The sequence below is a fragment of the Ischnura elegans genome, chromosome 5 (assembly GCF_921293095.1).
Source record: "Ischnura elegans chromosome 5, ioIscEleg1.1, whole genome shotgun sequence".
Classification (NCBI taxonomy): domain Eukaryota; kingdom Metazoa; phylum Arthropoda; class Insecta; order Odonata; family Coenagrionidae; genus Ischnura; species Ischnura elegans.
The window spans coordinates 49,574,775-49,602,160 of record NC_060250.1 but is presented as its reverse complement, the minus strand read 5'-3'; the positions used below and the strand labels follow the sequence as shown (position 1 = coordinate 49,602,160).

Sequence of the window (27,386 nt, the reverse complement as noted above, 5' to 3'; positions counted from 1 at the left end):
GAATTCGCCAGAAATCATTAGTGAGATGTCATGCGATCTTTTCGTGGTCTGTTTACCGTGTTGGTTCACGTGCATAGCAAATATCGGTACCGGATGCACGTCCACGTGAAAACAAGAATAGCGCAGCTAAATAAACAAGTGACAAGCGTTACTGTGGCGAGCAACAGCTTAGCTGTAACTTCCTAGGATTTTCGGTTGCTGATTGACGACTGGAGAACACAGTGACTTCTTGCCCTATTTAAGTGTAACCCATACTTCCTGAACGCGTCCGTCGTCATCTATTCAACTCCTAGAGTGCCCCCATTATTCTACCCAAAATACGCGCGTCTTTAAATCAGGTTTTCTTACACAGTAACCGTGCTCGTATTTTCCTGGACATTATTGATGATCATTTCTAAGTTGCTAAGTATCTTTTCAATATTTTAATTGCAACTGTGACAGGGAGTCGCCCGAAATTAACAGTCAGATCCCATTTGCCCAACGTTTAAAGAATAGCGGCATATCGTTTTGACGCCTATGGTATTGACCTAGTTCCTTCTCCTCCTCCTTGCTGTTATTGCCGATGTGGGTGGACAATTGAAGGCCGCTGCGAGGCTTAGCAGTCATTGATAGGGGTCGGGGGGGACTGACGTCACCCGGGTCGTGTTGACCCCGCGATCGGTCGGTCGACCCTCGTGATGGGGCCGGTCTCCTTATCTTTCGAGGAAGAGTCTTCTTCTTCTCTTTCGTGAATGACGGGCCTTACATCTGTGGCGGCCACAGCAGTCCATCCAAGTCATCATGTTCGGACTACGTGCTACTCACTTATTCATCCTTCCTCTTCTCTGCACGGCCGTAAGTACACCTGTCAACATTCTTCTTTGTCAAGGCTTTCCTATCCGAACACTTCATTCGTTAATTCCTTTATCGGACGATTTTCAAAGACCTTAGCTAAGCAAGGAGTGGTTTTTTGCGAAACTTCGTATCATAATTGAGTCGATTGGCGTGTTTGGGCTTGATACTTTTTTTGTTGCATATTGTAAATAATATTGTCTTTCAAAATTAGTTTTTATAATCAATATTAAAGGGATAAAAACGTGCTCTGATGTCACAGGCCGCGTTAGCATGAGTTTGTATTCGTTATCGACATAATGACATCGACAATAACAAAGGCGTGGCGGCGTAAAGTGTTCATTTATATTTTTTCACAACGGCACGACGTAGTTTTGGAATAGGTTGAGGAGTTGGCAATGGATCATGTGTCGATAAAGTAAAAAAAAATATTTTTTACTGATGTATAATCGTCTTTAAATTAGGCCAAATTCTGTGTTTTACCGATTGCTGAGCAGGACAGCAATTGCGATCTAAATGATAGATTAGGTTTGTTCATAACAACAACTTCGAACAGGGTAACTAGGCTTAGGTGTAAAATTTTGTTTCAAACAATTGAGTGGATGAGAAGCCAATGGGTACAAGTGATTTTGTTTACAGAGTTAGGCACAGAAATTAGCTATCGAAAACAAACGAGATCACTTGCATGCTTAGTAATGCATTTGATTTTCCACTCGATGTCAGCACAGAACAAGAGATTCACGATCGTATCCCATGACAATCAAGTTTGTGTGTATTTCTTCTTACAATGAAGTTTAACTAACTTCCTTAGGGATTTTAAATTAAAAAAGAAAACACTTTGACTCCCATTATGCAGATGTCCGAATAAAATTAATACCAATATTATTGTTGCTCCTGAAAAGGATAGGAATGTTTAAGCGAGGTACCAAAAAAGTATTTGCCGTTATTCAAGGATTGCAAGATAGCCGCAAATACATTAGCGGAGTCACTCGCTGAGAGTGCATAATAACAGAATTTTCGGCAGAGAAAAATCCACCTCAACCAGGATTCAAACCCAGAGCCTCCTGATGTCATGCCAGGAGCTCTAACCAGTTGAGCTGCCGAGGCTTCCTTCTCCTCTGAGGAAATTTATTTTCCATATTCTATGTGGAAAGTAATTTCATGACGAACTAAATTAAATAACACATATTTCCTTCAGTTGCTATGCTTCACCTACCCCTCTTGCTAATGCCATGAAAGAGAACGAATCATATCGTTGCTCCTGAGTACTAGCCATCCTTTGATGGCAGCTGAGCATTTCTCTCGTAATATTTTCCGTTCTTCATTGACTTTCTAACTGAGCCTTCCAGACACAGAGCATTCCCTCTCTAAAATCCTTCCTCTCCTTTCTGTCTTCATCTAGGCTTTTTACAAGGAGGGATAGGTTTTCACTTATACCCTACAAATGGTTTGCACATTAAATTCTCTGAACTAATATGATAATGATTACACTAAAGTTATAAAGTAAATCATTTTACCTTTAATATGTCATTGTGACTAGTTTCTGTAGCCACAAACTCAGAATGCATCTCTTGCATATTCAATGGAACAGCTACGTTGAGTACGGGTTTATGAAAAAAAACAATATGGTATTATGACATATGTTTAATCAAAGATTAATATATATCCTTTTTAATACTTACATTTTGCTGGAGCTTTCTCAGCTGAAAGAAAGTTTTTTCCTTAGTTTAGTTAAAAAAATCAACCAACCATAAAACAGCTTATGGTCAACTACAACACGCTGTCCTGCAATAAAAATTCGAAATTTCACATACCCCATTGGGCACTGGTATTCGATAGTTGTTGCGACTCATCTTCCCCACACACCATCTTTTATAAATGAAGGATAACAAAATTTCAAACTTCTTTTATCAGCGGTACTTACAATGATATTTGAATCCCGACAAATTGTCTATGAGATTTATTAAATTACCTCCAAAGGGATGGACAACCCCTCCTCATCCTGTTGAAGACAATTTTCCTTGGTAAAAATGAAACAAAAATTTTGTTACGTTCTTTTCACTTCATGCTCTTTCTACTTACACTAATTACAATTTCCTCACCACTGAGCCAGGATCGATGGTGTCGACTAATGGAGTTGACGTTTCATCTCCGATTATGCTTAAGATTAACTGCTCCACATCTGTGAGACAGGGAGTACTGCCCTAAAATTAAATGAGTCAGAGTTATAGTTATGAATTGAATGAAAAAGTGAGTCCATGCACAGGAAAAATACCTCCACATTTCCTGTAGCCCTGCGAAGTTTAGCGTTCTTTGCTCTGGTCTTCACCCTCAGATCTTTCCAAGCCTGGGTTCATCAAAATTATTAATTACTACATTTACCATAGGCTCTAAAATATTTTTAATCAAAATTATATCCCGGCCAACAGACTCGGTCTCACCCTTTTCCACTGCTCCACTGTTTTTGGAGGTCCGTGTGTATTAAGGAGGTTTATGACTTCACCCCACATTATATTTATTCATTGTTGCCCTCCCGTTTAATTCTTGGAATACGCCAAGGGCAAAGCTTCTGTGCTCACTCATAAAATAAGTGAGTACCACGCACTGCTTCCTGCTCATTTTCTCCGACCTTTGCCGGGATCTAAAATCGTATTCATTGGAATAATAGCAACATGGGCAGAGAATAGGTTTTAACTCGACGATAAAGGAGTGACTGTATACAATGGATGACATAACTGTATATGAATAAGCTTTAAAGTTTAAACATTTCAACAATGCAGTTTATATTAATTATTTTACGTTAACTTACGAAATACAAGCTTGGGACTCCATTCCGAATTTCCGATAAACCCGCCTCCTCAGAAAAAATTGACTATCGGATACCTAAGCTTTTATTGGTTGACTCATTTCTAGAGATTTTCTTTCCGAATTTTTCATAGCCACTGTAGCTCCGCATACTTTCGGAGACTTCTCGTTAACTCCAGCCGGTACGTAATAGGGTTGGAGCTAAAAATCGAAACAAATCTGGGCGGAGTAACAGATAGCTCTAGCTCCGAGTCAAAGTTACATAATAGGCCCTTATGTCAAGAAAGAAATCACTAGTACCCCTTGGTTTCTCACCCCCTCCATTATAATCGCACATTTTCGTCTAACCTTAATTATTTAATGTCTTTATAGAAGTCAGAGTATTAAAATAAAATATCCAGAAGGCTGGATACCCAAGGAAAACCGTATTCAGAGTAACAGCAAAGTGCATGCGAAAAATGTTTGCGTTCCCACTGCTCGGTAACTATAAGGAGTTGCGACTCCTTATTTATGGACAAAAAATGCTTTAAATTGTCTGGTCTACCACCTCATGAAGTGTTGCAGATTCCTCATAAAAAAAACTCTGTATTTGGGACAGCCTACCACATTTTATGTCCCTCTGAGGCCGTTTCCAAGTACTATGAAAACGGCAGATAAAATGAGGTTTTACTTGAAGAGCTCGAAAAATGTGTGTATGCGGCTTAAAAGGATTGCATTACCCACATAAAAACCTCTTTCTCTTTTCTTCCGTGATTTATCTGTAGGTTTACTAAGCACCCCAAATTATTTTTATGCCATAAAGTGTCGTTTACGATATGGTTTGCTTGAAGCACAGAATAGAATTCCTTAAGGTTTCTATTCTGTGCTTTAAGCATGTAACCGAGATTTTTCTTCTTTTGTGTCTCAACGCGTTCCAGAACCAAGAGGGCCCTTTAGGGAAATTAAGTGACGGATTTGTGAAACTTCTTTCACAAATTGAGTTTTTTTTAATGGGCATAGTTCGATAAAACAAGAAATCATTTGGCGTAGATTCATAGAAAAACCGTTTTATTGAATTTTCGTAATTTTCTGTTCGAATCATTGCTAAGCACAGATGAAATCCATCGGTGTGCACATACTTCATGTTAGGGTACGATATCGTGTAGAAAATGATTGGTGGAAAGTTCCGTTGTGAATATCGATTTAATAATATCTCTACAGGTAGTAAAATTTGAAGTAGTAATGAATAAATTCGAGAGAACAGTCATATCTTCTCCTGAAAATTTCGGTGCACAGCTTGGTATAATGCGACGAATGGGGAACTTGCATGAATTTTTTTTATTTCACAGGCGGACAGAAAATTATTTTCTGAACACAACAAAGAAAACCGCATGTATATCTGAGTTTTCCTTCGCGAGATATTCAATGATAAATATAACGAATTTTAAAGCGCGGAAAAAACTCCCTCACCCCCCAAGCCACTGCCGACGAAGCCTCGATGACGTCAAAGGTGCCTAAACATCACGCGAAGCTATTGTTGTGATTGTTTGTAATAGTTGCCAGCAGTCGTGAGAGCTTCGTTTGTTAGACGTGTTGATTATTTTCCATTTAAAGATAAATATCCGACGATAGAGGCTTGGAAGCCCTCATATTTTGCATTATTTATAATATTAATATCTGAGTAAGGGCATAAAATATAAAACTGGAGCAGTTAAACCAAAGATTTTACAATACCTAAATAACATCGATGTAGGAGTCCGAGCCACGGCCGTTGGAAGGGGGATACGTTAATTGTAAGTTGATGTTATCGATGGCATATCATTCATTTAAGTATGTAATTAGAACGATTTTGATGTTTACTAATGTCCGCTATGCTTTTATATACAATGACTTCATCCGTTTATTCGTAGGTACCGGAGAATTCGTCATTTAGGACTGTCTGTGCTTGTATTATGGGGTGAGTTCCAGTCAATGCAACTTTTGCTCGCTGATTGGAGGCATCTAGGAACATTTTTGTGCCAAAATAGTGTTATTTTCAACGTGACATCTCCCGTTAAGCTACTGCTAATAATCACAGTGCCAGTGGTTGTAATGCTCAAAGTTTGACAAGGTTGAAAAATGTCGGCCAAGAGTTATCAGTGTTTCATCGTGATTGAATTGTGAAAAGTGCTATTACGCTATCGATAAATGTCTTACAGCAGTGTAAAAATTGTCAGTGGCGTGTTAACCTCCATTGTTCACCGTAGATATGACATTTCACGATCAAGCTACTGAAATAAAAACTGTTTGTGAAGTTTGTTATTCCATTATTTCAACGAATAGTAATGAGAAAAGTCACCTGTGTCACTTGTGTGGGCTAATTTAAGGGTTTAAATCAGTGAATAAATAGTTGTTTCCATCATAACGAGCTCTGTTATTGTAAGTTGTACGTGATGAATATATGAATGTGACAGTGACCTCCAGTTTTTGGTAAGAGTATTTGCCTATTTCCCACTATATTTTTATGGTATATGCTAGTATATTGTTTATGGATTTACATATATTATTGAAATAGGTTGTAGCTTGTGTGTGTGTTGGCAGCGGAACCGATTCGCGATCTCACATGTGGATTGTGTGCACACTGTTTTGCTGTGAATTCGTACTGTAGGACGGATAGAACTACCTTCTCCGCTATTTCGGCGTTACCAAATTCAACAGCACAACTTACTCTAATGTCAACAGCACAGCTTACGATCGTTATCCTCTAGTATTACAAGTTTCTTTTACATCTCGATTTGCCGCCGACGTATAGCAATAATTTGTCTTAACAAATTCTATGAGGGTCGTGGCATCAATTTTTGGTGTCCTAACACCCCATGCCACACGCCTTTTAGGCGGCTTGCGGGGTATTATGTAGATGTAGATGAATTTCAGGTGTACTATTCGAACGAGTGGCAACGTTATCATCAATTTTTCTGATAACTAAAACATACGAAGTGAAACGCTTGTACTTCATCATCCCGATGTCGCATTATTAATATCTCAAGTAATAATCGTGGCACAATAGCAATAGGAAAACTTGCCCAAGAATAACAGAACAAAATAAAGTGACGATGAGCGGCTAAATACTCCCTCAAAACAAATTTTACATCATGCGCTCAGCGTATTTCCCAACTCCCTACGGTTGTTTAGGCACCTATGACGTCACGCCTGGCCTCGGCAACGCTCGGGTGTCTTCGCACAGTGGTCGGCTCAGAGAAATTTTTCTCTATTTTAAATGTAATTTTTTTATTTCTTTTGATGTTGAATGGAGAAACTGAGGGTATTTTTGCGAGCTAATATTTTCAAGCTATCTATTTTACTCATTCAAAATAGTTTTTAGAGCAATCTACGACCCATGCAAGTTCCTCATTCGCACTGCAGGAAATAACCTCTTTGTCGTACCTATTTCACGTTTTACTCGCGAAATGGAATAAAGCGGGTTTTGTCCCATTAAATTTCTTGATATTATTTTACACATTATAAAGCCTCCGGTAACCTCTAATTGCTCATTTCATTGCCTAATACACTAGAATATCCGAACGCCTTCATGCGCAAATATTAAGATCCGGAAAATTAGTGGATGTAAACGGGTAAATAGGTAACTCAGTGTTCCCTAGAAACGCGAAGTAATCGCGTGATCTTATGTTGGCTTACTGCGCTGTACCCAAAAAGTGATTTACCTCATCCCAGCTGCATGGCCTGGTTCCTACTGCTCCCGTACGCGGTGCCAAGGGGACTGCATAGTGGAGATCCTATTCTTTCCTATAGAAACATGATTTAAGTTTCCACTTTGGGCGCATTTTAATAGGTTTTCAAATATGTCCGCAGCTCGACGACGAGTGCTGGGCGATTCATTTATTCTTAAATATTAGCAACGAAATGTTTGAATTCGAGGAATTGTGTTGATAAGTTGTGAAAGAGATAGATTACTTTATCTATTGTGTACCTTGTAGTTATAAACCCTATAACCGTCGTTATTCCCTTTAGAATTCGGATCGCTCTGTCGTCATCGATGCGAGTGGCGACTTTTGTAAAGCCATGTAAATGCTCGGTGTATGTCCACCAAGGAGGTTGTAAATATCTGGAGGCGCTGTATTCGAGTTTGAAGCGTGGTCAGAATTCCGCCATCTTGTTTTGACAATTTTCGGACTTATAGTCTCAAACAGTGTACTTATATAATCAAGCATTTAACGCCTCTGATTTAGAAAATGAAAATGCATCAATTACTTCTTGATTGTCGTCGGAGTTTTCCGATCGTTCGTCATACTACCTTGTATTTAAACTGTCCATATAGTCATATCGTGGTGATAATATATCGTCGTGAACATACTTTCGTACTATTATTGCAACCGGTCCGCTATCGTAAGATTTCCATTAGCTGTAACCCTACAAACACAAAAAGGATCAAATCTGTATTTTAGGGAGATTTCATAATACATCAAATCTAGATTTCCAAATCCTTTTTAAATACGGATTAAATCTGTTTCCGAAGTTTCTGTGCCACTAGCGGCGCTAGCGTCGGTGACGTAATTTTGCAAAATGGCCGAAACATTAGTGATGAAGTGTGAAAGTGTGTTTTGTTATTGTTACTAAACGACTAGATTTGACCGACACGAGCTGCATGTGGTTTATTTGCTCCATTGCCTGTTATATGTTTCCTTAATATCCATCGATTGCATAAGTATCGTATTTGCACCTCACAGTAACCTGGATCTTCCGTATGTAGTGAACTTTATCATTCAATAAACATGTATAGTTTTTTTAAAAACCATATTCCATTACGTTGGTGCACATTTATCTATTACGTTGGTTCATTATGAGCTTCATTTTATGACTGTATCGTAATGTTTCAATTTGTAAAGTGCCTCTGAAAATAGTAACGAGGGATGGTCTTGGCAACAAAAACGACGAGGAGAAATTTTTCGTTTCTCAATGTTATTCAGTGGGCTTATTGAACCCTGAAGTCTGAACTCCGTTTCCATAATTCCCTTCAGATTCCTTCTTTTGAACCTGGTTTCTCCATTAACTTTATTCATACTAAGCCCATGGTTGAACTGTGCTTTTAGTGTCCTCAGGTATGTTAACTTCAATGGCTTTGTTAGTATGTACCTGCTTTCTAACTGAACCTTGCAATATAAAAATTTTATCTTTCTCTCCCTAAAAATTCACTAGAGTGACCGTTATTGGGCCCATGGTTGAACTGTGACTTCAATGGGCTCACTTATATTGACTTAAATGGCTTTGTTTTTATGAATCTGCTTTCTATCTTAACCTTGTATTATAAGCATTTAACTCTGCCGTGAGTGTCGTCATGTTTGTTGATTTCAATGCCTTTGTTTTTATTGATCTGCTTTCTCCCTGAACTAGTACTTTAAAAATTTATTTTATATTGACTGCAAAGCCTTTCACTTTATCCACCTGCCACTTTTCTATGTAGTATATTGTGTTTATCTTTCCTCCCTTTCTGGCTGCGGCATGCCAGTGCAAGGGACAGAAGGAGGCAAATGATGCTCAACATCAATTAGATTCATAGTAATTTGGAATTCATAGGGGTAATCGCACCAGTGAATGTCCACTTTAGAAGTTAAATTACAAATTTTGATTTTAGACGAATGAAATGTCGTCTAATTGCCCCAGTATAGAATTTTCTTAGTCTTGAAGGTTCATGTGTGAAATTAATACCTTTCTTCTCGGTGTAAATGGATAACGATCAAAAGTACAGCGATGAAAGGAAATACTCGTAAAAAACCCAATGAATGTCCACAAAATCCAGTGAATGGCCACAGGTAGTACCAATGAAAGTCCAAGCCAATGAAAATCATCACTTAGTCATGAACTAAATCATTTTATTCAGAAGTTCAAACAGCTTCGAATAGTATTCAACAAGTATACCATTCCAACTTTAAAATTTCCACTCAAGATTAATTTTAAAATTATTAAATAATTTAAAAAACATGATATTATTATATTATGATAAGTATTGATACATAAGTTTGCTGAATGAAATCTGGATATTGTCAATAATAATTTTTTTGTTTTTTTGGTGGCTATTTCTTGCTGAATGTTCTTACATGATCTTTTAGTGCTCTTCGGCTGTTTCGGTTCGGGGAGATGGAGAACGGAATTTTCGACATTCTCTTTATCCTCTAGCATTTTAATTTTCAAAGCTAGAGCTTCTGCTCGGGCCTGCAATTTCCTTTTCGTTTGTTGGTCCTTTTCCTTTCTCTTGGCTGTGCGCTCTTCTTGGAGAATTCTTTTCCTCTCTTTTTCGTCAGCCTCTTTTTGCATTTCCTCTTCTCTTAGTTCTTTAAACTGTTTTGATGTTATAGCATATATGGGTTTATTCTTTGCTTTTCTTTTTCGGTCACTTGTAGCAATGCGTGGGAAACTCAGGTGTTTGCTCCAAATTGTCTCATACTCTTTTTTCTTGAAAGTTACCTGATTCGAACGAGATTCTAAAGGGGTTAGTTCTTCTTCTGAGGTCTCATAAGTGTCTATTTCGGGTGAATCTGGACACGGGACATTGAAATTCTGAGGCTGATGTCGACCATTTTTCAAATTGTATTCGACGGGGGCCACGTCATTGTCGGTATAACATTCATCATTTGAGGTATTTGGAACCGCCGAAAGTAAGGAGTCTTGGTTCTTTTCTGGAAAACCCTCGAAGATCACTTGTGTCGGGTTTTCCTCAATTATGAGGGTCTCAAGCACACCTGTCTTACATGAAAGAGATATCTCGCCGTTATTCTGGAGATTCTCATAATTTTCAATTGGGATACTATTAAGGCTATCAAAAATCGTGTCATCATAAGTCGAAGACCTGGTTGTGGGGTCATCAATGGGTTGCTCCTGTGGGCGGGTAATTTCAGTTAAACTATTCGTCTTGTGTTTGAATCTCTTCCAGATGTTGTACAAAACTGTTTGGGATGGAGGATTTTTCCCTGATTTTTCAGCATTTTGAAATAGTTGTAAAATATCTGGTGGGATGTCGGCTTCAATTTCTTTAAAGACTGAGGTTCCCTCACCAGCACTATCAATTGAATTTTGGTCAGGTGCATAAGCAATTGTTCTGTGTCTGTTCGACATACACTTGGAGTAATCTGGACGGTTTGGATTGAACGGAAAAATACCACAAGTTTCAAATGATTTTCTTATGAGATCGGGTTTCATTGCTGAATCATAGGCTATCTTGAATAATGGAGCGAAATTTATTTTGGTAATTGGTTTTGTGGACTCTTGGGTGTGTTTTATCACCGTTTCTTTCCTAGCTTTCTTGAGGGGTCGGAATATGCCAACATCACATGGCTGCATAATATGAGAGGCGTTCGCTGGCAAGCAGAATAAAATAATTTTGTTTTTCACACAAAAATCATGTAAGTCTAAGTTTATGTGCGAACTATGGCCATCAAACAGCAACAGAACAGGGAATTTCACCCCCTTTGCTTCTGGCTCAGGTTTGAAGGCATTCGCAATGAACTCATAAAAAGTAGCACTGGTCATCCATCCACTATCACTTTTTCCAATAACAAAATTTTCAGGCATTGATGCGGCTATATCTCGAGGGATTTTCTTGAAGGATATACCACCATCGGAGATATGTCTTGTCCAGACGCGGAAAAGGTACAAAGAGCCGTGATGGACTTTTTCTCTTGACCCGATTCAATTGCATAGACATTTCTTGTCCCCTTTTCCGCTAAGACTTTGCCAGATTTTGGGCACAGCTGGACTCCCGTTTCATCTAAATTAAGAATGCGCTCAGGATCGGATAGAATATAGTCGCAGCCCTCTTCCACTAGGAACGATTTTAATTCGAAAAACCACGTCCTTAATGTTTCCTCAGTAACAGCTGCACGAGCTTTTGATAGTATTTGTGCATACCTGAAGCTTATTTGGGGATGTCGTTTAAGAAAAAGCTTCATCCATTTCACTCCTGGTCGGTCATTCGTGAATGGATTTTGTCGTCCAGTATCTTGCATAATCCTTTGCACCGCATCTTTCACATCGTTAGTACGTACTGGGTAGCCTATTTTAGCTTTTTCTAATATCCACTTTTCAATTCTTGACTCCTCTTGGTCCGTTAAAATACTTGGGGTCCCATTTTTCTATGGCTGGGCACCTTTTCATTTATTTTATTGAGAAGTGTCGACTTCGGAACTGCATATTGCTTGGCAGCCTTATTTGCACTCAGTGATCCCGCCCGTACTGCTGCCACTGCATTTTCCAATTCTTTTTCGGTATATCGAAATCTTGAGTAGGGCCTTTTCTTATTAACTGCTTCCGCCATGCTACAGAAAGCGAAAATATTCTAAATTAAGATCCAGAAGTTCGGTGGTAAACAATCATATCTACCCCCCAGAAAATCGGGACATTCACTGGTTTTCTACGCGTTCCAGTAAATGAACGAAATGGACATTTACTGGTATTTCCGCTTATAGCCGATACCATTAAGGTGTCTGCCAAATTTTAAATGTAATAATTATATATTTTTAAGATTAAACATACCTGAATGAGCTTCAAGTAGCAAGCAATCAAATACAAACAACGCTATCACCTAGTAACCAGCGTAAATATTTTGGCGAAGAAAATACTTGGTAACCTCTTGTCCACGCTCTTGTCTTTATCGACTTTTCAAATGCCTCTCGATCATTGAAATGCCACGCACTTGTTTTGGAGATCAAAATAATGTTGTTATAAACTTCCAGACGTTCAAAAACAGAATGAGAATATATTGGGTAATATAAGAAACCAATTTACCCAATTACTACGAGAAATAAACGTGTAAATCTTTTTGCATAGAAGATTCACTTCAGCCGGACATTCATTGGTGCATGGACAAAGACTGGTGCGATTACCCTATATAATGTTAATAAAAATACTTGTGATTTTTTAATAAAGCATCAATTACTCTATCTCATGTTTTTAATCCATATTATTAACCTTTTTCCTCAAGTCAGTGTATTATTGCGAAGTGGTTACTTAATGTATTTTTCCACCTAAAAATCTATGACATTGATAAGGGCACATTAAAAGCTAATTGAATTAATAAATTATTAATTTCATTGTAATTTGAAATGCTTGGAATTTGTATGTGATATAAATAGATATTTGTACCTTTTTAATAAAATATCAATTATTATGAGTCATGTTTTCTCAATCTCAAAATAAACAATCTTTTTCCTTTAAGTCAGTTTATTATTGCATAGTGGTTAGTTAATTTTTAAAGATTTTGCTTATTGGGTGCTTGATATTATAATTCTTGTTGGAGTTGAGGGGTGAATAGGTAGAGATCTTATTGTGGTGGTCAGAGGGTTTTCCCTTTAGGGAAGCTTCCTCAATATTTTTCATTAATTGTAACGCAAAGGTTCCTTGACAAAAGTTCAAATGAAAAGCAGTACTATAATGTATCCCTGGAAAATCTAGATACTGGAATCTGTATTTAATCCCTGAAAAATCTGTAGCGTGGGGCGAGATATTTCATGTATTAAATCTAGATATAATATGAGAAAAAGAGGACATAGCAACACCTTTGCAACAGATTAAATCTAGATATTATTGAGATTTCGTGGATTTCAAAATACGAGTTTTATACAGATTTAATCCTTTCTGTGTTTGTAGGGAATCTTATTAATTACCTGTAGTAGTGCAGGGTAATGGATATTTTACACTTGTAAAATGTTATTTTCAGCTAAGCTAGTTACAAGCGGAACCGTGGTGATTGACAATGAGTTTTCCTTTGGAAAAGATATCCGAGGCATATTTTCACGAAGCCTTCCCATAATGATAGAAAAGAGGTTTACTGTGTTCGTTTGCGATAGTTTATTTTAACGTAACAGCGATCATGACCGAATATTTCACCAAATAGTTAGCATTGACTCTAATGGGATTATCAATGTTTTGGTCGAAGTAGGCGTGGCTACCCTACCCAAGCACCCCCATTCCTGCCACACGGCGCTCAACGCTCGGAACCAATGGTGCCACCTCCAGTATATTTACAACCTCCTTGATGTCCACACATTTATGATCGTTTTCAAATATCTTTGTGGCCGGCCCACTCGTGCAAACTCGGAATAATTCGAGCGGCGCACCGCGCCGCGGCGTTGCGGAAGGATGTGGGACCTGCGACGCTAGGGATGTGGTGTGAGGAGAGAGAGAGCTCATCCCGTCCAAAATTTGTACCTGACTTTCAGTCGCAAAGATGTTTGAAATGAACTCGTGCCCGACCGGAGAATCGTCTAATTTAGCGGCCGAATGGAGAATTTTAGTGCGCGGTGCTTTGCGACCAGCATTCCATTGTTTTGAGTTCAATGCGAAATACACGAGTGTTTCCCTCAGCGCTGGGGTTGAATGGGGCTCCTTTCAATGGATCTTCTAAGGGCAGCACTTCCGGTCACCAAACTCAACATATTAACTCTAAGGCCTCCCCGGGTGGTAAAAACTCCATTTATGCCACTGAGGACGCACACTGAGTGCTATGAAGTCCGTCAAAGACTCTCTCGTCGAGTGAGGGTGAAAGAGTTAAAGGTCTAGCGGAAGTTAAAACTAAAAAATGGAAAAAATCGGGTCGTTCACTCTGCCGCGAAATCGCAATTCATCGAAAGAATTCAGCAAATAGAAGGGGAAGATTAGTTATTATGATTCTGTTGAGAAAGGTATGGTTCGCGAGAAATAGCATAAACCGTTAAGTTAAAGATCCGTTTTAATATAGTAACAAACTATTGTTCAATGCAAATAGATCGCTCCGATCTTTCACCAACATAAATGACCGCTGGCTAGTGAGTGACTACTCCTTGCTCACTTATATCATACCACCGAGCATCTACAATTAGCATGCGCATGCACACACTACACACACACACACACCAGATAGCGCTGATATTGCAAAATTATTCACATAATTCTTAAAAGATTCATTTATCTTTTAATGCTCACATAGGTGTTGTTTTACATCCTTAATCACCTGCTCTTATGTATCCCATTTGAGATCTTCCTCTGCCGTTATTGCCTTCCACCTGTTCTTCAACGATAGTTTCAATCTGACCGTTGTGCCTCACCATCCCACACAGAAAATAGATATCTATAGATATCTATATTTTGTCTATTTTCGTCTACGGATAGATGTATATCTAATAGTTGCCTATTAGACATCTATTAGATGTGCAGGTGACAATGGCTGGTTTTGGATCCATCTCCGAAAGTGTGTTTTAAAACGCGATTCTTGACCTCTGGAAGCGATTTAACATTTGATTAGGGGACAATTTTTTTGGTCCCGTACTCGAGTGATTACGGACTTAAAAAAATTTGCGACGCGTAGAACCATGCCTGGCGACTATGCCAACTGTATCTATATTTTGTCTATTTTCGTCTACGGATAGATGTATATCTAATAGTTGCCTATTAGACATCTATTAGATGTGCAGATGACAATGGCTGGTTTTGTATCCATCTCCGAAAGTGTGTTTTAAAACGCGATTCTTGACCTATAGAAGCGATTTAACATTTGATTAGGGGACAATTTTTTTGGTCCCGTACTCGAGTGATTACGGACTTAAAAAATTTTGCGACGCGTAGAACCATGCCTGGCGACTATGCCAACTGTATCTATATTTTGTCTATTTTCGTCTACGGATAGATGTATACCCAGTCAGCACACGAGGTATAATATACATATTTTTTAAGTCAATCTTGGTAAACTATGTAAAGTATATTGAAATATGTAAAATTTACGTATCATATACTCGTAAATATTTACATGGAAAATGTTGTTAACTTTTATTTTAGGTCAACATAAAATGCTGTCTTATTTAATACGTGATTGATTTAAACCTATTTTCTGACCCATTTATCGATGCATTTAATGTAAACTGAATGTAAATTATTTACATTCCATATACTTTTAGAATTGACGTAAAATATACATATATTTACATCCAATATACATCAACCATTTTCATGGATTCATGCCAGATAGTTCATTTACTGGACTACCCACACAGCAGAGGATATTCCAGGAATATCCCATTTTGATCCCCAATATTCCTATTTCGTCCAAGGGTTATTGCGAACCATTACGGGATATTCCTGGAATATCCTATTTTGATCCCCTATATTCCTATTTCGCCCACGGACATTGGAAACCATTGTGGGATATTCGCGGACTATTTTTTGACAATAGGCTTTTGTGTATGTAATAACTGAGTCACAGGTGTTACTAAATGATATTACAACAAAATAAGAATAACTTTTTGACCCTTTCGAGACGGGGGAGTTTTCGTCTTACAATTAGTATGACTGCTGTACTGAGCCCCAAGAGAGACTTCTTTCTAGTGGTAAGGAGCAGGGGGTTCCTCTTTTTTTGCACGTTCGCAAACGCTGTTCCAGAAATGCACTATAGGAACACAGTAGAACACCTACCTATGGTGTTTGCGCCTTTCTGTTCTGGAACACTCATGAGCGCTATCCAACTGGGCTGTGTTGGAACGCAGGTGAACGCCCGAGAAAATGCCTACCACGTTTGTTTTATCATTTCTGTTCGGAACATCCAAGAACGCTGTCCGCCTGGGTTGCTATGAAATGCAGATTTATTAAAAGATCAATCAATTCCCTTAAGATGTAAAAAAATCCTGCCATGAAAAGTTTCCCTCGTTTCATAAAGAAGAATGCTTTTCAAAATGTGATTTCACTCGTGCTTTTTAATCTACTGAGGCGATGACACAAAAAAGATATATTTCTCAGTGGGATTTATTCCTCAAGTCGTAAGGCGAAACTTAATTTTTTGAATGCCAAGATTGACTCCCGCCCGCAATTTCGACCTATCGATTTGGGATACCATCGATGGTCGATTCCACCAATAGTCGATTTCCATCGATACACACATGGCGCACATGCGCACACATGCGTCCCTTAACTACTTCGACGACCACCTGCTGCAACGATTGATGTTACGTTAACTGTGTTGTGTTCGTCGTTAGCGAAATTGATCCTGCCGAAGTTTATCAACCTCTAAAGCTCTTCTTTTACTTGTTTCACCAGCACCTGCGTAATCATCTACCATTACAACGAAATTTGTAGTGTTGTTTTTTTCGAAACTTCTCCAACAAAAGTTTATCAACCGTTGAAGTTCTCTTTTTTCTTCGTTCACCAGAATCTGGGTAAGTAGAAGTGTTGCTCATTGCAACAATTTTTATTTTAAGTGAAGCGTATTCTTAATATTTTCAACCTTCTTACACTTCCTGAGACAGCTCAGTCAATCATCTTTTCAATTCATCTTCTGTGGATTGAAAAACGTTGCATATGCTTAAACTTAATTTTATTTTTATGCTTGACGCATTTTATCACTGTATGGTGGGAGGATTATGAAGAAAAACTTCCCGGCTTAACTATTTATTGAGTCATTTAAAGTTATTTCCATTTTTTAAATTCGCTGTCGAGTCATAAGTTTAGCTTCCTTCAAAATGTAATCATATTTGTTGAAGGGGTATTTTAGTCTTTAGGTTTGTACGCATTGGTTTTAAGTTATTGCGAATTAAATTCTCACATCAAATTAGTACTTCGAATTTTCAATGTGAATAATTTGTCAATGTTTACACTTAGAACTGATTTTTTCGAAATTTCCTTTGTTGACTGTTGGGGGATTTCATTTCAAATCGGCAGAGGGGTGTCAGGTGACCATCACCGATTTCTCTGAAATTTATATATGTGAAAGCAGTATCCTTATGATGAATAATGATGTCTTTATCTCAGCTCAGAACCGAACCGTCATAAAGTTACCTTCCTTTGAACATTGCAGTGTCAGGCCTCACAGTAAAAAATGAAAAATCACATAAATGCTGATTACTAAGGAACCATGGCCTGTAATGCAGTGGTTATTGTTTCATTTTGAAGAGAATTCATTCATGCACATTATGGCATAACTTGAAAGTCATTTAAAGCAATAATAAACAAATAGGACTTGTTTAAACAATAAAAATTAGTCATTATTTAACAATTTATTACTAAAAAAAGGCCACCTTTTATTTTCTTTAAAATTTCTCGGGGGGTAGTTTAAATGTTCTGCTTTCAATAAAAAAAATAAAAAAAAGGTAGTATTTTTATACTTTTTGTTTTAAGGCATGTCAAATTTAGGCATGTTTTCGACTCTTTTACACCAAGATTGCATGCCTTCATGGGGATAAAAAATGAAGTTCCATTCTACTTAGCATTCATAACAGTGAAAAGTTCATATCTGAATGATTGGTTACATCTATTGAGTGAAAGCAAGTTCAATCTTGTTTACTTCCACGGCATCCAATGTGTGCAAACACCCACTGCTACCGGCTGGAAACTGTGAATGAGTCGCAATTTGCACAGAGTATTTTTCAATGGCACTTCACATAAGTCTTCTACTTTGGGCCATGTGAAACAATTTGATGGACCTTGTGGATGTATAAGCAAGACACTAATGTCATTCTCTTCTAAAGACACTGCAGTGATTTTTGAAATTGACCAGGTTTTTCGAAAACACACAAGTCATTCATGGTGAGATTTTGAGTACTGTACATATGTCATTATATCTGAATTTGTTAGAGTCACAGCCTGTTTGATTGTGTGCATTACAGAGCGAGCTTTAGTTGTCTCGTGTCTGTTAACTACCAAGACATAAAACTGTCGATGCCATGTACGGGTGCTACTTTCACCTAATTACTTTTTGTCTAAATTGAGCTAATTAGCATGTTTAAATGCAAGTTTCATAGTAGGCAAGAATTTACTTACTTAAAGAAAGTGATAAATATCAAACATGTACTTCATGGGAAAATAATGTCTCAGCAGCTTTTGAAGAAGTGAGAGTGAAATGTCTATGAGTGGCCATGTTCAAATTTTATCATTCTTTACACAAGTTAATCTAAACAACATAATATGGCTGATTTTCCAGTTTCAACCAAACATACAATTGACATATAATGCAGAGCTAAAAAAACTACCAAGACATGAAAGTGTTGATGCCATGTACAGGTGCTCCTTTCACCCAATCATTTTTTGTCTACATAGGGTGGTTTCCTATTATTGTTTATTGTCTAAATCGAACGATTATTACTCCTAGAGTGCATATTTCATGCTTTTAGATTTTTAAATGGTGATATCTGTTTTTGCAATGAAATGAAAAGTTAAAATTTTCAAGCCTACGAAAACGCGACGCCTGAGTATGAATGCTGCAAAAAGCCCGTGTTACCTCTGGCTGCTTGCTGCCGAGCATGGCGGTAGCGTAGAGTTCCCTTCTCGCAGGTAGTGATTGGTTTAAATAAGGATTATTAATACCCTATCAAACAAATTAAACTCTCTGACTAAAGACATTTTTAATAGGTGATTGTTATGGGATGTTTCCCGGAGCTCTGTGCCTCATGCGTGCATTGGTAATCTCAGATGATATAAAACTCCTATATACTCGTATAGCATCTAGGTCCCTGTGACGTCACATGGAGTGGCATCGCATCGCCGCCAATCTGACCTTTTTCAAATGAGGTTAAAATTGACCATTGACATTTGTCTAAACAGGGATTTCGAAAAATCAAATAAATTGTAAACATATTATGAATGCACTAAAGGTGGGTAACGAATCGCAATCAATGTCTTTCGTTTTCTTTGATGCAGTAAATTACCCTATTTGGCTAGGTTAACATGCGTTAAATGCAAAAGTTTGATATTAGTCAAGGAAATACTCACATGTTATACAAAGGACTTTTTTAAATTTACTTGCCACAGTTGAAATATCTCAGGTTTTAGTTTGTGACATAATTTTTGACCAATTCCTACAACTCCATCAGATGGCCCCTACTCATGACCAGTTGCACTGAACAACCATCTATGACTTGCTTCCCGTTTAAGACCTTTCCCCAAGTCAAATATCTGAAATGTTTTTTTAATTAGCAGCTGACTTTTATGAAATATGTATGATTTATTTCTCCATATGATATCTTTTTACACTATTGTTCTTCTATATGATTCATCTTAAGAAAAGCATGTGCAGTGTCATGTGAGAAATCATCTGAAGTGCCTGCATACCTTAGTTATTATATTCCATACAGGTAAATATTGATATCTGTACTTTTTGCCAGCGATAGGGTTGTACTTAATCTGGAAGAATCACTCTCTAATTCTCGTAAAAGTCAAAATGAAGCATCAATGCCACACCAATTAGTGTTACCAAATTATCTTTTTGAATAGCTTCCCTTTCTATTTTACGGATATAGTGGTGATACACACCTTTCTTGGTTCAATCCTAAACTTCAGCCATGAATTTGTCTGAATGATTCTCAATAGCAGTGAACACATCTTGCTGATAAGGAGTTACACAAGAACAATCTTTATCATCATCCAAGTAAAATGAGAGCACAATGTTGATTGAGCACTATGAGGAAGAGGATGCCAACAGTATGCATCAGCATTGGCCCTTAGTCCTAGTTTTTTTTTAGCTCTGCATTATATGTCAATTGTATGTTTGGTTGAATCTGGAAAATCAGCCATATTATGTTGTTCAGATTAACTTGTGTAAAGAATGATAAAATTTGAATTTGAGGCCTGACACTGCAATGTTCAAAGGACGGTAACTTTATGACGGTTCGGTTCTGAGCTGAGATAAAGGCATCATTATTCATCATAAGAATACTGCTTTCACATATATAAATTTCAGAGAAATCGGTGATGGTCACCTGACATGATTTTGTGCAATCTGCCTGATTTGAGATGAAATTGCCCTGTTGGCATTTATATAGCTTTAGGGAAAATCCCATTAATAGAGATTACTTTTTAACAAAATGACTAACTTTAATTAGACAAATTAGATGTATCACTAATAGATTTTAATAAAGTGTTTATCTAATATTGTTCACAGGTGTAGTAAGAAAGAATTTTCCAAATGCCAATTATGAAGAAATACGAGGAAAAGTGAGCTGGTTCTTCATGGATTCTGTTGACCTTAAGGAAGGATGATCAGGCAAAAACATTGATATTCATCCTATTGGCCTTTATTTTTCGTATATATTGAACAAGGGCATTTCTTACGGTATCTGTTATTTATCAACACTTATCAAAATATTCAGAAAATGTTTGGCTGGTTTTATTTGTAATCGAAATTCTGACTACTTCTTGAACTGACTTTTAACTTACTATGCTTATTGAATTTACTCATGCAATACGATCGTTTTTTTACATTTGATGATAGACTGATTAAATAATTCCGTGAGAGGATTCGCTAAAACCTCTTGACAATAATTAAGCACCAGAGGTGGAATACCATCTGGGCCTGGCCCCTTTGTTGTGTCTAATGAATTCAATTTCTTATATATTTCTGAGATTGTGTGGTATATTTGTAAAAATATGTGTAATATTTAGTTAAATAAAATTGTTTTGTCAAAGCAGCACTCTATGTGTTTTCTATTTTCTCCGTAGACCATGTTAAACCAGAATCTCACTGATTTTATTCTTTATTCAATTATTTGTCAGGTAGAAGTCTAAAACAAACTGGTAAGTGTTCCCACAGTGTTCCAGAACAATGCAAAACACATTAGCATGTTACATTATGTTGATGAAGGCTCTCTACTTCCTAGACAGGATGTTCTCAAATGCATGTAAACGCCTCAAAATGCTGAAGCTGTCCCTCACACTAAATGGCACAATGGATGCACTAGTACTTCCATGATTGCACTAAATACATACTGCCACCAGAACAGAGTTTTTAGTTTTTGTTTTGCTAATTTCGATACTTTTTGGATATTCATGCAATATTATTGGATGAAAATTGGATATTAGGTAATATACAAAAGGATATTACATAGATGGCATTTGGCGGCAACTTCGGATATTATGTGGAGATCTAGGCAATGTTGTTGGATGAAAATTTACATTCCAGATACATATATCATTGACGTATTATTTATGTATATCATTTACGTAAATTGACGTATTAGTAATACGTATTATTTACAAAATAAAGTGGGACGTATAGACGTATTATTGATGTATTCAATATCAAAGCAATACGTATCATTTACTAAAGATTTACTTTGGCTCAAAGTAAATAATACATATTATATACTTCTGTGTGCTGACTGGGTATCTAATAGTTGCCTATTATACATCTATTCCCACACGGAAAATAGATATCTATATATTGTCTATTTTCATCTACGAATAGATGTATATCTATTAGATATCTAATAGGCATCTATAGTAGATCTATAATAGATGTCTAATAGGCATCTCTAATTGATGCCTATTAAATAACTAATAGGCATCTATAAGAGATCTACAATAGATGTCTAATAGGCATCTCTAATAGATGCCTATTAGACATCTATTAGATATTTAATAGGCATCTACAATAGATGTCTAATAGGCATCCTTAGTAGATACCTATTAGACATCTAATAGATGTATCTCTGTTAGACATCTATTAGATGCGGTTTTGGATTCATCTCCAAAAGAGTCTTTTAAAACACGATTCATGAGCTATGGAAGCGATTTAACATTTGATTAAGGGACAATTTTTTTTGGTTCCTTTATACTCGAGCGATGGCGGACTTAGAAAAATTATGCCACGCATCGAACGATGCCAACCATGCAAAATGCATGACATCAGCAATCATCTGTTCCCCCTAGCTGCTGTTCCTCCTATTAGAATTAAGGTGAAAAGTACTAATAAACTTAATCATCATAATTACATAAGATTGTTCTTCCCTTTACTGATAAGGGGAGACCACGTACGTTGCTCTGCCTTTTTCAATGCCGTATTTTTTATGGCATTTGAAATGGCGAGCACATCTCTGAACCGATAGTGGTTCGATGGAATGGGCCTTAGTTAGGCTGTAAATAATTAATTTCCGAGTGGAATTTTTAAGAATTGTTATATATTTGCAAAATAGCTATTCCCATACAACAAGTTCTGTTGGTGTAGTGGTGAGCGCGTTTGGCTATAACATGGGGAGCACAGGTTCAATGCTATACATTGTGTTTTTTTTTTATTTTTTGCAGTTTTCATTTTGATCATACAGCGACGTGGTTTTCATTAATGTTATTTGCATCAAGCGTAGGCATTTTTTTAATAGATATTGATAAGTCTAGAACAGATAAGTAGATATCTAATAGACACCTACAGTAGACATCTGATAGATATCTACAGTAGATATCTAATAGACATCTACAGTAGATATCTAATAGACATCTACAGTAGATATCTAATAGACATCTACAGTAGATATCTAATAGACATCTACCGTAGATATCTATTAGATTAGCTGCCATTTTGACAATAATATATCTAATAGATATCTACGATAGATGTCTATTAGATATCTATTTATCTATCGGTAGATATCTATTAGACATCTAATAGATGTTTATTTTCCGTGTGGGATGTGGCCTCTTCTACCCACGGTTTTCAAAAGACTCTTTCTTCCGTTCTACTTAAAACTTCCAAATTAATCACACGATTTATCCATTTGAACTTCATTATTCTTCTGTGCTCCACATTTAGGAAGCTTCCAACCTTGAATTCTTTGCTGCTTCCTTACTTCAACGCTTATATTACTGCCTGTTTAGAGACTTCTCTTTTTTAGGAATGCCCTATTTGCTTGGCCTTTTCCAGTGACTATTTTCTTCTTGATTTGTCCATCGTTGGTCATTTGGCTATGCAGGTAGCAGAACTCCTTCACCTTATCAAGGTCATAGCATCCGGGTTAAGCGTTGATTTTCTTTCGTCTCGATTTTCTTCGCATTGATTTTCAGACTTTATCTAGCCATTGTTTGTTCCATTAATATTAGTTTTTTTCATGGGCTCCATCTCAGTCTGCTGTGACTGCTATGTCATCCGTAAATCGCAACATGGTAATATTTCACCATGGGTTTTTCACTCATGGGGATGGGCTTACTCTTCTAGTTCATTGATAGCTTTCGAAATGACTGTGCAGTGTGCATAGAGTACAGCCTTGTTTCCCTAATTTCCTTTTTTTCTTTGCAGATACGTTTTGAGGAGGAAGTGACCAAACCTCCGCAGAGACAGGAGTTCCTGTTGAGGCGGAAGCATCCGGCACCTGTTGCTGAGCAGGAGGGGAGTGCCCGCTTCAGGCCAGGCAGTCGACCCACAGTTGCCTCCCACGCGTATTGGCTCACAACCACAACTCCTGCGCCCCCTCAATGGCACTCTCAAGGTGACACGTCGGACGACGCAGGACCTCGGGAGGGTGGTAAGCAGGCCGGCACTGAGTGCACTGGTCGTGGCCATAGCTGGGGGTGTGGGCCATTTGGGCCCCAGAGGGAGGGCCGGGGCCAGAGGAGTGGCCAGGATGCAGAAAGTGATGCCGAGGTGGAGGAATCAGGGGTGTGGAGGCGAGCATCTGCACTCACTGCTCCGGTGCACGGAGGTGGCTGGACCGGCCCACAGGTCAGTACAGTCGGTTTTAATGTGTCTGGTTAACGCTAACCATTAGCTGATACAGCCTTCCAATTTGCCTGGCGGTGGCTGAAAGTTCTGGTTAGCTTCTAGTACAGGGTGCGACAGCATAACTTCCTTTTTTCAAAACTTTAGACAACCCATTGTATTAACCAGAAATTTTTTATTTGATTTGTATAATGTAGGCACATACCTTAAGTTCTGTTTTGCACATTTTTGATGATCATATCAGGTAAGTGCCATCCCCACTCTGCATGCACTTTGAGTAAACCGATTTCTAGCGTTCTTCATGACTCTTGCCAGCATATAAGGGGCTATAATGGCAATTCCTTCCTGGATGTTGGTCTTCAAAGCTTGTTGGGTCAAAGCTTCAAAGCAAAGATAATAAGGCAGGATATTAAAGAGGCAATTAAAGGTGGGAGGAAAATATCTTTGAAGCTGGTTTTATATTGTCTTAAGCAATCAATAATGAGGTTGGGAACAGGTTTTAATCAGCAGAGGGCTAGGAAAAAAGGAAAGAGTTCAGTTTCCATCTAGGGGTTGTATGGTGGCGTTATGTTACAGCAGAGTTGCGAGTATTCAAAGGGTTGTGTTGGCTGATGTCAGCAGTCAGGTGGGGGAAATTCTTGAATGTTCCTGACTGTCCACAAGTGGAATATTCCTTGAATTGGTAGTTTTTGGTCAGTTACTATGTACATGTTTTGCTAAGTTTTTGGACTGAGTGCAATAGATTGTTGTTTATGATGGCTTCTTTATTATTCAATATTTTATGCTACTGCTAGTGAATGAAGAAGCTTGTGTAAGTGTTTACTTTGTGGTTTGAAGGGAATGAAATCACCAGCAATGACTTAGTGGCCTAATTCTATCATTTATTTACATATGTCTATGTCTCACAGTCTTAGTAGAAGCCCTTATATCAGTTGTCATTGTGTACTTCAACTTAAGTCCAATGGTCATCCTTTTAATCTGAAATTTGGTTAATAATACTCCACCATCTTGTATTGCTTGTGATGTCTTTTTAGTTTTTCAGCCTTGAGAAGGCTTTATAAAGAGTGAAATGTTGGTGGGGATATATTTTTTATCAAACCCAATACCAAGACCTAGCCCTCAAGAATTTCATTAATCATTAATGATTATTATCAATCCTCCATTGTCAATTATCCTGAATAATTTGGTTCCAGGAGTGGTGTTTGCTGCCCACAGGGCAGTTCCCTTATCCTCTGGACTGTCGGAGGTTTGTCAATTGCTGGAACGGCAAGGCCTTTGTCCAGCCTTGCGCACCTGGCACGCTTTTCAATGCTGACACCCGTGAGTGTGATTTCCCATCAAAGGTGCGCGGGTGTGATCAGCACAGGAGCCCACCTGTTGAAACAAGTGGCAGTGATCGCAATCCAGCATCCAATGCTAAGCTGGTGGAGTTCGATGATGGGGAAGAGTATGGAGGCGAAGGCGTGATTGATGTGAGGGCCAGTGAACAGGAGTCGATCTTTCGTCTCCCACCACCCAGAGCATCCACTCAAAGGCCATGGGAGGTGGGTGTCATCACAGAAGCATATCCAAGGGCCACCACAGCAGTCCCTCCACAAAGAGGCCTCAACAATCAGAGGGGCGGCAGAGGATGGGTCATTGAGACAACCACAAGTCGTGCCATGGTGTTCAAGTCAAAGATGTCATGTCCAGAGAACAACGGGATCTTCCCACATCCAGAGTTTTGCGATAGATATGTGCAGTGCCACGGTGGGAGACCTCACTCCATGATGTGCGGCCCGGGGACATTGTTTGATGCGCAGAAGAAGATGTGCGACTATGCCAGGAATGTCAGGTGCTATATCGGTGAGTCACATATGGTGAAATTAACAAATTTTGTGAAATGATGAATTAAAAAGATTTTGGTGCTTTTTTCAACAGATTCAAGGTTGACAAGTTTTGTTACAATTGATGGCTTGAGGCATAACTTTGTGAAAGCGATTCATTATGAAAAATGAAAAAGAAGAAACTTTGTGCTTTCACATGAATATTTATTCACACATTTACACGACCATTGTTTCAACATTTGACGTCGTCATCGCCACCTGATGATGACGTCTAATGTTAAACCATGGTCGTGTAACTGTGTGAATAAATATTCATGTGAAAGCACGAAGTTTCTTCTTTTTCATTTTTCATAAGTTTTGTTACTTTGGAAGCATCATCATCTGACCATAGAATAAAAATCTGTGCAAAAAATACCAAATCTTTTTGGATTCATTGGAATGGATTTCCATAAAGTCAAGCCTCAAATGATCAAGTTAAAATTTATGTTCAGTTTAACCCTATAGCTTTTTGGCTATATTGCAAGTCTTCTGCAATGTTTAAAAAATATTCTCAGGAGACGAAGCCCTTAGGGGAGATGTAGAAGAGCCTTGTTATCACCTCCAGACCCTTTTTCCAAAGCTCCACTGGGAGGGCCCTGGAAGCAAGGTGATGGATTAGATAAAATTTTAATCAAAGAGTCAATTACTGTAGTAGTAATGTGTAAAGATATTTTTTGATAGGATTTTGGTATTTATCTGTTAAATAAAACCCAAAACTTCAAGGGAATCTGTCAGTAGTAGTTATTTTCATTCTAGCATATTTCTCATTTCAAGTGATACTATAATCAGAGTGCATAGAAGAATATCAGAAACACAGTTTGTAGCTCATGCATGGCCATGAAATGTGGTCCCCACAGAGTGAAGGGTGGACTATATAGTGGTGGTTAGAAGAGAGGACTATTAACTTGTGCCTCTCAAGGAAGAAATAATTCAAGTCATGTAGATATGAAGGGGTTGGGATGGCAAACAAGACAAGGAAGTCGAACATTGAAGAATGTTTTCCTGCAGTTCCCTGCAAAAATGTACAGTTATGTTCTCCACAGTTGTGGATTGATATGAAAATGTTTTATTTGGAAATACAGAAATTTCCACTGTTGGAAATGAACAAAGGTACTGTTCCTTCCGTGTATTTTTAATATATCACCAGTAGAATCAAAAAACAAGGGATGCAACTGTGTAAGCTGGAACAAACCTCAATTCTACACAGTCGTACAGTGACAATTAGTGGTTGTTGTTCCCTGCCTAGCTTAGGAAGAGCAACATTCGAGCAAAAAGCAGTAGGGGTGATGTGCTACGTATAACACTCACTGTCCATGTTTAATCTGAAGGAGAGAGTGGTTGTTTTGTCAAATTTATTAATTTCTCTTTGTTTCCTGTTAGGATGATGGCTTCTTCATTGTCTCTGAGTTTTTGACTGCCTTCTTCTCCTGTTTGGATGTACATATTTTGCTGGTTCATTAGGGCACTTGCCTTGAGTA

The 27,386-nt window shown here is 37.9% G+C and overlaps 1 protein-coding gene across 1 annotated transcript in view; it reads left to right on the top strand.

Annotated features, from left to right (window-relative positions):
• The first annotated feature begins 220 nt into the window (after positions 1–220).
• Positions 221–27,386, top strand: part of LOC124158856 — a 60,179-nt gene continuing 33,013 nt past the window's right edge. The window contains exons 1-3 of the mRNA XM_046534233.1: positions 221–834; positions 23,624–24,046; positions 25,237–25,888. Of these exons, the coding sequence (XP_046390189.1) occupies positions 781–834; positions 23,624–24,046; positions 25,237–25,888 (1,129 nt within the window). The 5' untranslated portion in view covers positions 221–780. The remainder of the gene's footprint in view (positions 835–23,623; positions 24,047–25,236; positions 25,889–27,386) is intronic.